Source organism: Trifolium pratense, linkage group LG3, assembly GCF_020283565.1.
Source record: "Trifolium pratense cultivar HEN17-A07 linkage group LG3, ARS_RC_1.1, whole genome shotgun sequence".
Taxonomy (NCBI): Eukaryota; Viridiplantae; Streptophyta; class Magnoliopsida; order Fabales; family Fabaceae; genus Trifolium; species Trifolium pratense.
The window spans coordinates 9,354,827-9,368,662 of record NC_060061.1 but is presented as its reverse complement, the minus strand read 5'-3'; the positions used below and the strand labels follow the sequence as shown (position 1 = coordinate 9,368,662).

The 13,836-nt window shown below is 33.4% G+C and overlaps 3 protein-coding genes across 4 annotated transcripts; 2 read left to right on the top strand and 1 right to left on the bottom strand.

Annotated features, from left to right (window-relative positions):
* Positions 1–50: 50 nt before the first annotated feature.
* Positions 51–2,864, bottom strand: LOC123917051. 2 transcript variants are annotated; one of them, XM_045968663.1, is made up of 3 exons: positions 2,196–2,675; positions 811–1,829; positions 51–172 (listed from the first exon to the last, which is right to left on the bottom strand). In XM_045968663.1, coding segments are annotated over exons 1-3 (1,131 nt in total). In that variant the 5' UTR covers positions 2,307–2,675; the 3' UTR covers positions 51–171. The 2 variants fall into 2 exon arrangements, with proteins under 2 accessions (XP_045824619.1, XP_045824620.1); XM_045968664.1 differs by lacking the exon at positions 51–172 and having other exon boundaries at positions 610–1,829; positions 2,196–2,864.
* Positions 2,865–3,861: 997 nt separating this feature from the next.
* Positions 3,862–7,475, top strand: LOC123917046. The gene is made up of 7 exons (XM_045968658.1): positions 3,862–4,035; positions 4,481–4,725; positions 5,062–5,122; positions 5,692–5,816; positions 6,215–6,277; positions 6,372–6,496; positions 6,866–7,475. Exons 1-7 carry the CDS (start codon positions 3,951–3,953, stop codon positions 6,996–6,998), a joined length of 837 nt encoding a protein of 278 aa, XP_045824614.1. The 5' UTR covers positions 3,862–3,950; the 3' UTR covers positions 6,999–7,475.
* A 128-nt stretch (positions 7,476–7,603) lies between these two features.
* Positions 7,604–8,635, top strand: LOC123917048 (protein NOI4-like). The gene is made up of 3 exons (XM_045968659.1): positions 7,604–7,821; positions 8,027–8,221; positions 8,341–8,635. The coding sequence occupies exons 1-3, from the start codon at positions 7,813–7,815 to the stop codon at positions 8,365–8,367; spliced, it is 231 nt and encodes a 76-aa protein (XP_045824615.1). The 5' UTR covers positions 7,604–7,812; the 3' UTR covers positions 8,368–8,635.
* The last annotated feature ends 5,201 nt before the right edge of the window (positions 8,636–13,836 follow it).

Below are 13,836 nucleotides of genomic sequence, written 5' to 3'. Positions count from 1 at the left end.
GTACCACATGTTAAACATACCCAAGAATGGAAAAGGTCCTTGTAGGGTAAGTGAATGATAAGTGTGGTCTATAATGGACTACCTCTTTTCACCGTTGGATTCATCTCATCCTCAAGTTTCAACACAAAATCTCTTTCAGTAAATTCGTCGAACAAGTGGTGGACACCAACATCTTCATTACAAAAAACAATCAATTTGTCAGTATCTTCTTCTTCTTCTTCTTGAATATTTATATCTGTTTTTTGAAGATATTGTCTCATCTCGAATTGCATGAAGAACAACTGTGGTGAGTGTAGTTGTCGGTGGGAAGATCGGTGATACTTGGGTTTCCATATTCTCCCTGAGAGAGACTGCTTTGTTGGTGTTGAAGCACGGAAATGGACACAACACCAGACCCAACATGGATACTGACACGTTGACACAGATAATAATTTGAGCAAATTACATAATTCAGTGTAATCATAAGTGTCGTACCGACACGCTGAGACAAGCCTAATCCAAAGAGTGTCCGTGTTTCATAGCTCGTACAACATGATGATTAATTTGTTTTATATAAATATACCACTCATCTCGTGCAAATATTTTAATGATCAATCAGGACATTTCAAATAAACAAATCTATAAGGCACATTCATTCATATGGAAATTCAAATCACCATGCATAAATACTTGGCTACTACTATGAAACCAAATACCATGAGTGATTGTTCAAGTCATGCATGAGTTCGAAATACAGTTATAAATGCAGTAAGAAATCTTAAAATCACAACCATGAAGAAAACAGAAAATGAAAAATGTAATTGAACATACTAAAGCAAATCATCAACCAATGAACAATTAAGAAATTGTTTGACTCTAGATCTGGCACTTTTGATTTCTTGATATGTCTTGGTACACTCATCCTGGCTTCTAGCCAATCTTTCTTTCCAAAGAGCCTCCTTATCACATATTGCTTTCAACTTCTTCTTCGCTGTTTCGCATTCCTGCAATGCACTCTCAGCAATTTCAATGGACTCCTTATTGCTGTCTAATTTCTCCTTCAGCTTGCCACTTTGCTTAAGAATCTGCCTTGCCTCAAATATCTCAGTTAGCCTAGTGTGAAGCCACTCAACCTCAACTTCCATCATTTTTATTTCATCAACTAGACTAATCTTCTTTTTCAAGTCTTTTCCTGTGATGTTGGCGACATCCATTTTGTCCAACTCTGATATGATTCCACAGATCATCTCCAACAATGCTGAACGGTATACCACTGACTCTGCGGCACAATTCTTCGCAATATCTCCATGCTTGCCGATAATCTTCCTTAATATCGGCATGAATTCTGGCTTCACGTGATATCCATTAACCGTGTCCTCAAGCCAACTTTGTATATTAGAATCAACCTCATCATCATCTTCCTCTCCAATCATGCCAACCATTTCAGTTAATTTGAGACTAACAGATTGAGATGAACATCCAGCCCTTGAAATAGACTTCCTATTATCGTTAACCGTTATCTCCTCAAACTTATTTAAAGCTTGAATTTCTCCTACCAAAGGCTCTTGCTCAAGAGGGATACCTTCTGCTTCCAAATCATTTTGTCCAACAATTTGATTTGAATTATTGGACAATGACATTTCGGGCTCACCTAATTCCCCCGCCTTCTCGGGTATCCTTACTATTGAATTTTCAACATGTATTCCCCCCACCTGCTCAAGAGATGTTGTTCCATTTTCAATACACCTTGTAGATAATCTGGAGGAGCGGCGGAGACCAGAAATCGGCGTTGAATTTGGAATTAAAACCCTTCTGGCAGATAGAGGGCAATCCCAACCCGAAGACTCTAACTGAAGATATACATAAGACAACAAGTTGAAAGCTAGGATTAAACCCAAAAAAAATTCATGGTACATCTATAAGTGTTGTTTTGAAAGTTAACATTACATATGGTTTGTTAAACAAAATTGAAGAAAAATTCCTTTTACACTTTCTATACCTGCTGCTAGTAAAAATGAGAAGATCATGGAAATGGGACACTTAGAAAATCTTAATTTTCAACTGATTAACCAAAAAAGTTTGATATTTTTTTATCAGAAAAAAATAAAAAGATTTCCACTTTAAGTAAGATAAGGTTCATGTTCATGTTATATTTTCAATAAAAATGGCTCCTTTAAAATCATTATACACACACAAGAGCGAGTGGATCAACAAACCTTTACTGTGTTCTTCCTGTTGGTGGTTGATTCAGAGTGGGAAATGTTTCCAGGCCCATCCAAGTTGTTCTTCCTTTTCTGCTTCCTTGGTCTTCCCAACTTTGGTGGCATGGCTGAGTTGTTGAGTACAGAGGTTTGTGTGTATTGTTGAGAGATTTGGTGTTAAAGGTTACATATGTGTGCAATTTTTGAGAATAAGACTAGCAATATGTAGAATCTCTTTTTCTATCACACTATTATTGTTTTCAATTTTGGGACAAAAGTGGTTGAAGGGGATTAGGGGAATGAGGCAAATTACTTAGTACTGTACTATGAAGGAGTGTGGGTGGGATAAAACCGTTACAAGGGATTGTTTGTTTTGTACTTGTGAATACAAAAGAAAGAAAAGCAGGGAATTGAAGAAAGAAACCGCATGTTAATTCTCTAGTGTGGACTGCATCATAACATATAGGAGTACACTCTACATGTAATGCATCTCTTTGATGGATCTCATTCTTGTGCATGAATATTATTATGGGTAAACTCAGCTTGTGTTTTTTTATTTTTTTACTGCAAAAATATTATTAGTGATATCAAAGGTGAAAAAGGAGTATAAGTGGTACTAAATCGACCGATATAAATAAAATATAAATAGTACTCGTAGCACTCTATCTCAAGACTAACAAAAACTATAAGAAAACCACTCGTAGAACATATGAGGAATGCCCTATTTCTTTGCCAATAAACGCCGTCAAGAAATGCATTTAATAGAATCCATCATTTCTAACGCCGAAACTTGTTTAGAAACAAAAATTGCTTCATTCCTCCTTTCTATATCGCCCATAAAGTCGCATGTCACACCAACAAAGGCCCTTTATGCATTTTTTACTTCTATTTAGTGAGTAAATTTTTTAAAAGAGCCCAAACAAGCCCCCCGGAAGAATAAACACAACCTCAAACCAATTAAAAATTGCATGCCAATTTGAGACCGAAAAATCGCATTAACAAATAGTTGATTTTCGGTTTCCGTCTCGCGCCGACACCACCCACTGACCCACACACACCTTTTATTCTCTTCCTCTACCAAAAACCCAATAAGCTCAAGTTTCGCTTAGTTGGAAGACGACCTCGAAGCAATTGCCAAGAAATGATAATCACTTTCAAAGGTGCATAACTCCCTGAAAACCTAGTCACCCACTTCCCCTTATCCCCTTGCCATTCCGAACGCGGAGAACCAATCCTTGATGAAAAGCTATAAGACACTTTCACAGAAAAAGAACCATCCACATCAACATTCCCCCTCTACCAACTTAAAAGTTTTGATAAGATTCAACAAATTATTAACAAGTTCTTCTTCCCACACAAAAAACAACGCTCTCCTTCAAAGAAAATTTCAACTCTACTTATCATTCTCCCAAATACCCATATCCAACACAAGTCAATCCGGTTGAAGAGTAACCAAAAAAAGTCTAAAAAAAATAATATAGCAGGGCAAATCACTAATTCATTTATCAATTCAAAACCATGTCCTTTCTCTTTTAATAGTCTCACTTTGTGTGTCTGATAAGTTTTTATGATAAAGAATTAAAGATTAGTCATACTAAAAGACTGTAAAAACAGTAAAAATAATCTAAATTGATATCCCTAAATTTTATAAAAATAAAATAAAAATCAGAAATTTAGAACAAGAATGAACATTGATATAAAAGTTTAGAGCAGTGGCATGTTCCATTTAGTCCTCGTTCTCACTCACTCGCGCGCGCTCCATACATATACATGGCCATGCTTTCGCTCGCTCTCACTCTCAACTGCTCCAGTAGTACCGCATATTCTGCTGCTACCATCACCACTCTCCCTCACAGTTAGTTTATTATACTCTAAACTTTCTTTAATTTCTCTCACACTTTTTTATTCCATTTTATACCTTTATTCATTTATCACCAAATACCACAAATTAACTGAAACCCCAATCAATTATGCTTTAGTTTAGTTCAGTCAGTACAAATTTAATTTAACTAACTGAAGCTTCTTGCAATTTACATAGGATAGGATCATCCTGCCTGGATAAACAACTTAATTAATCGTTTATAGCATCAACGCTCATACATAAGTACTTGTGTATAAGCTATTTCTATTTTCATAAGTTATCTTGGTCGAGAGTTTACGAAATAAGCTAAAATCAGCTTATAGACATGTCTAACCTGTTTCAATAAGTTCTCCCAAGAGTCTCACCAGTTCTTATGTCAGGAGATAAACTTAAATAAGTCAATTCAAACAAGCCTAATGATTAATTTATTTTTTCATAGGGAGTAGATATAGGCATGGCACATGTTCTTTTGCCAAGAAGTCGTTGAAGAAATCCAAAAGAGAAGGACCAGAAGCATTTGTAGATCTCTCGGATGACAAATTTGTTCAAAATGACAACTTTTTGGACACTTCTCTTAATCCCCCTGATCAGAATGCTAACCCTATTCCTTCCAGGACTGCTGTGCTTCAGGCGTGCATAATAACTTCCGGTCTCATAGCTGCTTTCGGGACAGTGATTCGCCAGGTTCTTTTCCTCTTAAGCATTGCTGAATCTGCTGCTTCCCCCTTTGCCGTTGTATTGTCTATTTTATCGATATAAGCATGCCTGCAAAAGAAATCTATGTTTCATTTAGCCATCCTAGAAGTTAATTCAATCTGATGTGATCTTTCTTCACCGTATTAGCAAGAAGAAGTTGAATTCAGGTTGAAAGTTCTATTATTTAGAAATGAGTTCTGAAAAGTTTAGTAGAGTTCTCGTGTTTATTAGCATCTCATTCAAGGTTGTTAGTTAGCCGTGGAAATTTGCATACACAAGATTTTTTTTTTTTTTTTTACCTCATCTAGTTTGTGCAATTTTCAGGTGTCTCATGTCGCGTCAATAGAAGGATTGCCAATCTTGGACTGCTCTACAGAAGTATCATGTATTGCACTTTTATTTACTTCTTACTGCTATTTTATAAAAAAGATAAAGTGATTTAATAACTATTAATGAGCTCCTAATTGCATAACATAAACGTTCTCCACAAACACCTGCTGTTACCATAGAGCAGTACTGATGTTGGTGAAATACTGAAATGCACACGGCAATTTTGGATTTTCAAAGTGGTTTCTCGGGCTAATATTATTGAACATAAAGGTTGATAATTTTACAAATTTTCAAACATAACACTTGAAAGTACAAAGTTTCCTCTGTGTGCATTGAATGTTCTTAATAACTGGAGTGAGGCTACACATGGTCTGATCTATTTATTGTGAACTGTGGCTTTTTTCATGAATACTGACATGAAATCCAAACTATCTTGTGTTCTGGTGGTGGAACTTTAAGGATAACTTGAAATGACTTCTAATGGATCTAAGCATGATTTCTGTCGAGTGCCTGTTGAAAATAAAAATGAGCTTGTTTATTGTGGTAAATACTTGGCAAATTGAAATTGAAAAGTATTTATTATGATGTGTGAAGTATCTTAAGATCTTTTTCTCTTATCTGCAGTTGGTTTTGAAATGTGGCATCTTGGGTTGATGACAGGACTTGTAGTATTAATTTCATCAAGCCGCTATTTGCTATTGAAGATTTGGCCAGAATTTGCTGAGTCCAGTGAAGCAGCCAATAGACAGGTAACTGAAGGAAATGAGTTCTCTGTAATCAAAATATCACACTGTCACTGCAGTCTGCAATATAGTATACACGGTTGAATGAAGATTGCTCGGCTCACATTTTGTGTTAACTTTTAAATCCGATTTACTGAATTTCAAATATGAATTGTTCGATTTTGTTACTCAATTAAGTCATAGCTCTAGAAAAGTCCTTTTAAGATTTTGTAAGCTTGGTATTGTTGTTAACCAATTTCCATTTAAAATTTGAATATTCTATGGTAGATGGTAGTTAGTTAAGTAACTGTTAGTGTAACTAAACTACAAATGATTCTAGCGCATAATAACTTTTCTTATAACTCAGTTGCTTTTGTCCATTTTTATGTTTCTAAACTCTGGAAATATTTTGTTTTCCCAATCAGGTCCTTAGCTCACTCCAACCTTTGGACTATATTGTCGTTGCATTTTTGCCAGGAATTAGTGAGGTTAAAACAGAGCTACTCTTGTTGGCTTATTTTACCATTCTTATTTATTTTCCATTACTTAACTAAAATCGCATCTTACCATCTTGAATTCCAGGAACTACTTTTCCGTGGTGCGATTCTGCCACTTTTGGGAATGGATTGGAAGAGTATTGGTGTAGCTGCTTTTATCTTTGGTGTTTTGCACCTAGGCAATGGTCGAAAGTATTCCTTTGTCATCTGGTGCATATTTTTCTAAATTCTTCCTGCAGCCTCCCTCTTCTGTTTCTTTATCCCCAATTTCTGAAAATTGGATTGTTATTTTAAATTCTTTTTACTATAAAATTTATATCCTCTTCACGGCCTATATAGATAGATCACATCCATTTTTCATTGTTGTGTTGTTAATCTTAATTTTCCTTTTTTATAGACAAATGTTAGTGGTTATGTTAGTCTTCAGGGATCGAGCCCTGGACCTCCTACTTAAAACTCATTTGGCGCCTCTTAGCTCACCAACCGAGCTACCTACCTAGAACTTTGTTAATCCTATTTTTATTTTTTGTCAAATTTAATCCTATTCTAATTAGAACCAGATTGTTGTTTTTGTTTCAGGGCAACCTTTGTTGGTCTTGCTTATGGATATGCCACAGTTTTATCATCTAGCATTGCAGTTCCCATGGCTTCTCATGCAGTGAACAACCTTATAGGAGGGCTTTTATGGCGGTACACATCAAAGCGGAAATAAATTGAGCTTGGTAGCACTGACCAACACATGTCAAATTCCAACACGGCATCGGCATATGTGATTATATTCAATTAATTTATTTCCTAAAATTGTTACTTGTGTCACTGTTAGCATCGTGTCCATATCTATATCAGTTTTTCATAGGAAATGAGTCATTATCATCTTCCATCTCAATATAGATAACTTTACCACATCTAACATTATTCAACTAATAGAATTATGATGCATAGATTCAGGTCATATAGAGACCAATCCAAGAGATGTGTTGGCAAATGCAGCAATTATTGGCAGCAAATGCTTTCTCCATTTTCTAAAGAAAACTTATATTCAAGTCTGTAATTGTATATTCTTACTTTGTAGATTTTTGTTGTAATTATGTGCATGCAAACTATTTGCCATAAATAGATAACTAGATCATTGGCTATGTTAATGCTGTTATTACGTGTTTGTATCAATGAGTTTCCCATATTTAGAAAATGGCCTCATTCCATTAAGATTTAGGACTAAAATTTCGTTTTCTGTTACCTTTTTAAGGAATATTCCCCTAAAAATAAAATGAAAATATAAAAACAGAAAAACCAAATCACCCCCGTGTAGGACGAGTGGACCAGAAAGGAATGTAAGACCAGCTTGCATTCCGCACCCTTTTCTATTCCTCACCCCCCCTTATAAAATGTTCCATTTCCAACCTGTTTTTTAATAATTCATTTCAATCTCTTCTTCTTCCTTATTTTTTTTTCTCTTCTTTGTTGTCTATTCCTTTCCCCCTTCACAAATTTGGGTAAACCACCAATCATCATAAAATTCAATCTCCATGGCTTCGGTAAGATCATCCTCCCATCCAAACCAATGATTTTAGACATTTTTTTTCTTTTCAATTTCCACAATTTTTAATATAAATTAATCATCTTTGTTTATGATGTACAAAGTGGTATCTTGATCATCATTTATATTTTTTTTGGGGTGAAATATTAATATTAATCGATGTTTTGATGCACACACTCATGTATTTATTTATGTATATGCAGTATGAACAGCAAGGAGGAAAGCCTTTACCCAAATTCGGGGAATGGGATGTGAATGATCCTGCTTCGGCTGAAGGATTCACTGTTATATTCAACAAGGCTAGAGATGAGAAAAAAACTGGTGGAGGGGGATCGGGCCGAATTAATTCACAAAGAAGATCTAATTCGCGCAAGGTCGAGGAAGATAAATCCTCCAAGGTAACAAATCAATTCAATTGGTTACATTACTATATTTTCTATTTACAATGACAATAACAATAGTTTCTATTATGAAGCTGAAACCTAATCGTATATATACACATTGTTTTTTTATGCAGAAAAAGTGGTTTTGCTTCAAACCATAGACAAACAAGGACGTGTGTGATTTGTTGCATAGAAAATATGATATCTATCACTAAACCACGGATTAGATACAAAACATCGTTGTAGTGTCTAGTTTTGTTTTGTTTACTTTGTTTTTCTTTGCAACCTAATACATATATGGATCTATCATAAGCTACTTGTAATACCTTCCCAGCCAAAAAAATATAATAATATATGTAAATAGGTGAATGAATAACTATGTTCTACAATTGCATTTGCAGAAATTGTTGGTTCTGAATACTTTGTTCATGTTTATGTGTTCAATTTCTATATGTTTAGCTTTTGCCGTGTTTATAGAGGAATCTTTGATTTAAATGTGAGGATTAGGAGTGGGATTGATGTCGTTGAATAAGGACAAAATGTTACCAGCAGGCAGCAGCATGTTGCTGACCATGGCTGATAATGGTAATGGGTTTGCATTTTATAATTATAATGTATTATACTATAATTTATAGTACTACTATATAATAATATATGTAAGACGAACACATACATGAACACCAAATACAATGCGGACACTAACATGTCAACATCAATAATAATTTAAAAATATAACATAATAATATCGGTATGTGACACCGTGACACTACTGATATATGTGCTTCATAGATAATAATATTAATAATGATTAGTATTATGGATGAATTGACTTGAGATAAAGAGCATATTATTATGTCCTGATTGATTAGGAAGGTGAAACACGGTTCTTATTTCTTATTTCTGATTGATTAATTGACTTGGATCAACTATATTTAGGCTTATTTCTTATTCCTTAATTCTTAAATAATGAGAGGATGAAAAGGGTGCTGGAAAAAAAAGAAGAAAAAGCATTCACATTGCATTTGAGCATTTTAATCCTTGGTTAAGGAGTATCAGAGCATTTTCAATAAGAATATCTAAGAGAGTTTCATAGACTAATGATACGGTGCCTTAATTTTTTTATTATTGGAGTTTCATGACGTGACACAGAGGGTATCAAAATTGATGATACCGGTATCTTAAATAAGGTACCATATCATCAATTTAATGTTATTATTATTCAATTTAATAACTTCCATATATGTCAAAACATTATCGTTTGTCATTAATGTATGATACTCAAAAAGTGGTATCATCATTGAAGTAAAATATGTATGAGTTGGATAAATATTACATGACATTGTAGAGACCACTTGTTAGTAAATGATATCACCATTGGAGATGCTCTTAGATTCATATTTGAATAAACAGCATGCTGAAAAATTCTACAAATTTATACCTCCGTTTTAATTGAGTTACGTACAATCATTAGTACTCATGTCAAAATTAGGTTCCTTCTCATCTCCTTTTTTTTTTTTTTTTTGATAAGCTCCTTCTCATCTCCTTGAATTTGCTTTAGTGTATTTAGATAGTTATCGAAAAACTTCAAACTTCCGAGGAAATTAGAATATTAGGAAATTCAAATTTTGAATTCTCTCAAGTTTTTTTTTTTTATCAATTCTAAAAAAAAAAATTATTAATAAAAAATCTTTTGTTTGGATAAAGTAGATGAAGTTCTTCATTCTAGATTCTTTTTATAAAATTCTTTCGTTTGGAGTAAAGTTGCAGGATAAAAAGTATAAATAAATAAATATATAACAAAAAGTGACTCAAAATAAGAATTTAAAATGTTTGGGTCAAATTTATAATTATGTTACCTCAAAAAAATTCATGCTTCCAAACATCATTCATACAAATTTGTATATTTGATTCGATTAACGGTATTTTTGAACATCCCTAAGTGTTTATTCTTTGCTTTTGTTGTCTAGTTAATATAGTCCAGTTGTAAATATTATTTTAGTAAAAAATGTCAATGATATTATATCGAGACTCTAACCTCCTTCTCTTTATCTATTTTATATCTCTTATACCATGTTGAAGTCGTAAATTTTAGATAAAAGGAAGAGAGAAACAAGAACCTTTAAAATTATTGATATTGACCGAATAATAGTTTATAAAGAGTGTCATGCATCATCTTATAAGTCAGTTTTGTAGGATGAGTTAGATCCAATATAAAAATCTGATATCATATTAGAGTTTATCATTTCGGACCACCCATTTTATATTCACGTACTAAGCCGAATAGTATTAAGCATAAGGAATGTATTGAAAAAAATTAAATCTCGCATTGATTAAAATAAAATCTAACTATAGGATATAAAGAATGACACATCACCTTATAAATTGCTATATGTAAAATTTATTATTGGAAAAAGATACTAGAAAGCAACTTAGAAACGTGATTAAATTGTGAATGAGAGATGAAAAGGAATAGTTAGGTGGGGGTTGGAAGTTGGAACCAAAACTTATTATCCATCAAATAAAAATACAAAAAAAAAATGATAGATCTGATTAATTATTTAACATAGAAACTGATGAAAATGTTTGGTGTATTTAGCACTATGTTTATTTAGATAGATTTATCGAAGAGAGATGGTAAAAAAATAGTCTACTGTTTTAAAGTTGTCTGATAAGAGATGAGATCCTCTCCATTTTCTAACTCGTCTAATAATAGCATAAACTTTATTTTTAACAAAAAAAAAATTAGTTTTTTCTAATTAACCCTCACATAAATTGAAGGTAAGTGTCCTATGCTGACATGACACCAATTAAATTTAGTCATATGTGTCAAATTCAAACATAAATAATTTTTTACCAAAAAAATAATTTTGACTACTTTAATTTTCAAATAATTATATTTTAGGCTACTACTTTTCATTAATTATATTTTAGGTTATACATATTCTTATCATTTACTAAAAAACACTTTTCACAAATCTTATTCATCTTTTCTTACGGATTCATCTTTTCTTTCTCCGTCAGATCAATTTTGTTCGCCGCCGCTTCACTTGTCGCTGTCGCCGCTTCACTTGTGATCCTTGAAGATCGTCGCTTCCTTAGGCTCCGAAATGACTTCTCCATCATCGGTCTCTTCACAATTGTCTTTCAGAATTTTGTTTCGGCTACGTTTGTCATACAATTGTGAAGAGGCCGGTGATGGAGAAGTGATTCCGGAGTCTAAGTAAGCGGCGATCTTCAATGATCACAAGTGAAGCAGTGACGACGACAAGCGAAGCGTCGGCGAAAAAATTTGATCTTACGAAGAAAGAAAAGATGGATCCGTAAGAAAAGATAAATAAGATTTGTGAACAGTGTTTTTTAGTAAATGATAAGAATATGTGTAACCTAAAATATAGTTAATAAAAAGTAGTAATCTACAAATAATTATTTGAAAATTAAAGTAGTCAAAATTACTTTTTGGTAAAAAATTATTTATGTTTGACTTGGACACATATATGGCAGATTTGATTGGTGTCATGTCAGCATAGAGCATATACCCTCAATTTATGTGAGGGTAGAGAAGTAGTCACCAAAAAAATTATCTTAAAAATGCATCAGTGAAATGTTGGAATGTTGAATCTCAACGAAATCAATTCTACCATAAAAAAAGGTTGAATCTCAACTTATATATATATATATATATATATATATATATATGGGGTTTTCTAACTTAGACCCTAGTTAGGTCTAAGTTAGCAAGGTGCACCTTTTCAATTGGACCAAAATACCCATTCTTTTTAATTAATTAACCAAAGTACCCATCAATGGACGCGGATCCAGTGTCGTGCGCGTACCGAAGGACCATGGTTACAGACCGTTGATTTCCATCAGACAGCCAAGATCTGATCTCATCAAGACTGTCTGATCAATCCGACAGCCCAGATCGTCCTGATCCATCAGATTCCAGCGCGTGCGCCACACTGGATTACACCCTGGAGAGAGAAAAATTTGCTTTTTAAAAGTAGGACACGTGTCACACAATGGTTGGCTGGACGTGATTTTTGTTCATTTAATACTTTGAACTCAATTATTTCGTTGTAAATTAATTTTTTATTTTTTTTTTTTATACCAAAATTCATAATTTTTTTTTTCTACAAATAGAGACTTGGTTCGTTTGATTTGGACACCGAAAAAAAAATGCAATTTTTCACTACCTTAATCTCATTTTTGTCTACTAAATACGTTACTTGTGTGTTGTAATTTAACACGCACCACTCAACCAACTCACTGAAACCATTATACCAGGAAAATAGTAGATAATATTCTGGAACTTTTGGTATATTTTATGAAATTTTTGGAGACCTGAAACCATTTTACTGGTAGAATGGTTGCACATAGTTGTATTCTGAAACCATTTTACTGGTAGAATGGTTTCAATGAGTAATTTATTAATTGTGTTTGCTTCTGAAACCATTTATCTGGTACAATGGTTTCAGAGAGTTGTAATCTGAAACCATTTTGCTGGTAGAATGGTTTCAGTAAGTTGATTATTAGTTATTTGCTTCTGAAACCATTTAGCTTGTAGAATGGTTGCACATAGTTGTATTCTGAAACCATTTTACTGGTAGAATGGTTTCAGTGAGTAATTTATTAATTGTGTTTGCTTCTGAAACCATTTATCTGGTACAATGGTTTCAGAGAGTTGTAATCTGAAACCATTTTGCTGGTAGAATGGTTTCAGTGAGTTGATGTAAGGTAGTGAAAAATGAGAATAAGGTAGTGAAAAATTGGGTTTTTTTTCTGTGTCCAAATCAAACGAACCAAGTCTCTATTTGTAGAGAAAAAAAATTATGAATTTTGGTATAAAAAAAAAAATAAAAAATTAATTTACAACGAAATAATTGAGTTCAAAGTATTAAATGGAAAAAAATCACGCCCAGCCGATCAGACAGCGACACGTGTCCTGCTTTTAAAAAGTAGATTCTTCTCTCTCCAGGGTGTAATCCAGTGTGGTGCACGCGCTGGAATCTGATGGATTCGGATGATCTGGGCTGTCTGATTGATCAGACAGTCTTGATGAGATCAGATCTTGGCTGTCTGATGGAAATCAACGGTTTGTAACCATGGTCCTGCGGTACGCGCGCGACGCTGGATCCGCGTCCATTGATGGTAATTTGGTTAATTAATTAAAAAGAATGGGTATTTTTGTCCAACTGAAAAGGTGCACCTTGCTAACTTAGATCCAACTGGGTCTAAGTTAGCAGCCCCCTATATATATATATATATATATATATATATAATGCGATGCCTTTATCAACCGAATTTATCTTACGGGAGAGAAATAAGCTACTTCTTTTCTTTCTTTTTTTTTTTTTTGACTAATTTTCTTTTTTTTTTAAGCAAGGAATAACTTATTTCTATAGTTTGGATAAGACAAAATTAAAATGAAAAATAACTGTACAAAAAACTCTCTCTATACTATCTGAGAGGTATGTCTTAAGAAGTGTGGAATAAATAATTTGCCAACATCAACCTCATTCGAGTAGTCTAATTTCTTACATTAATATTTGTTTTATATGATGAGATGAGTAACTCAAGTAATTATTTAAGTTAAAAAGTGAAAGAAGTTGATGAGTAAAGATTAGAGTTCA

Coding starts and splice junctions, on each gene's coding strand:
- LOC123917051 (XM_045968664.1), bottom strand. CDS start 2,306: ATGCCACCAAAGTTGGGAAGACCAAGGAAGCAGAAAAGGAAGAACAAC. Junction 1,830..2,195: donor ACAGGAAGAACACAGTAAAG/GTTTGTTGATCC, acceptor GTATATCTTCAG/TTAGAGTCTTCGGGTTGGGA.
- LOC123917046 (XM_045968658.1), top strand. CDS start 3,951: ATGGCCATGCTTTCGCTCGCTCTCACTCTCAACTGCTCCAGTAGTACC. Junction 5,123..5,691: donor CTGCTCTACAGAAGTATCAT/GTATTGCACTTT, acceptor TCTTATCTGCAG/TTGGTTTTGAAATGTGGCAT. Junction 6,278..6,371: donor TTTTGCCAGGAATTAGTGAG/GTTAAAACAGAG, acceptor CTTGAATTCCAG/GAACTACTTTTCCGTGGTGC.
- LOC123917048 (XM_045968659.1), top strand. Junction 8,222..8,340: donor AGGAAGATAAATCCTCCAAG/GTAACAAATCAA, acceptor TTTTTTATGCAG/AAAAAGTGGTTTTGCTTCAA.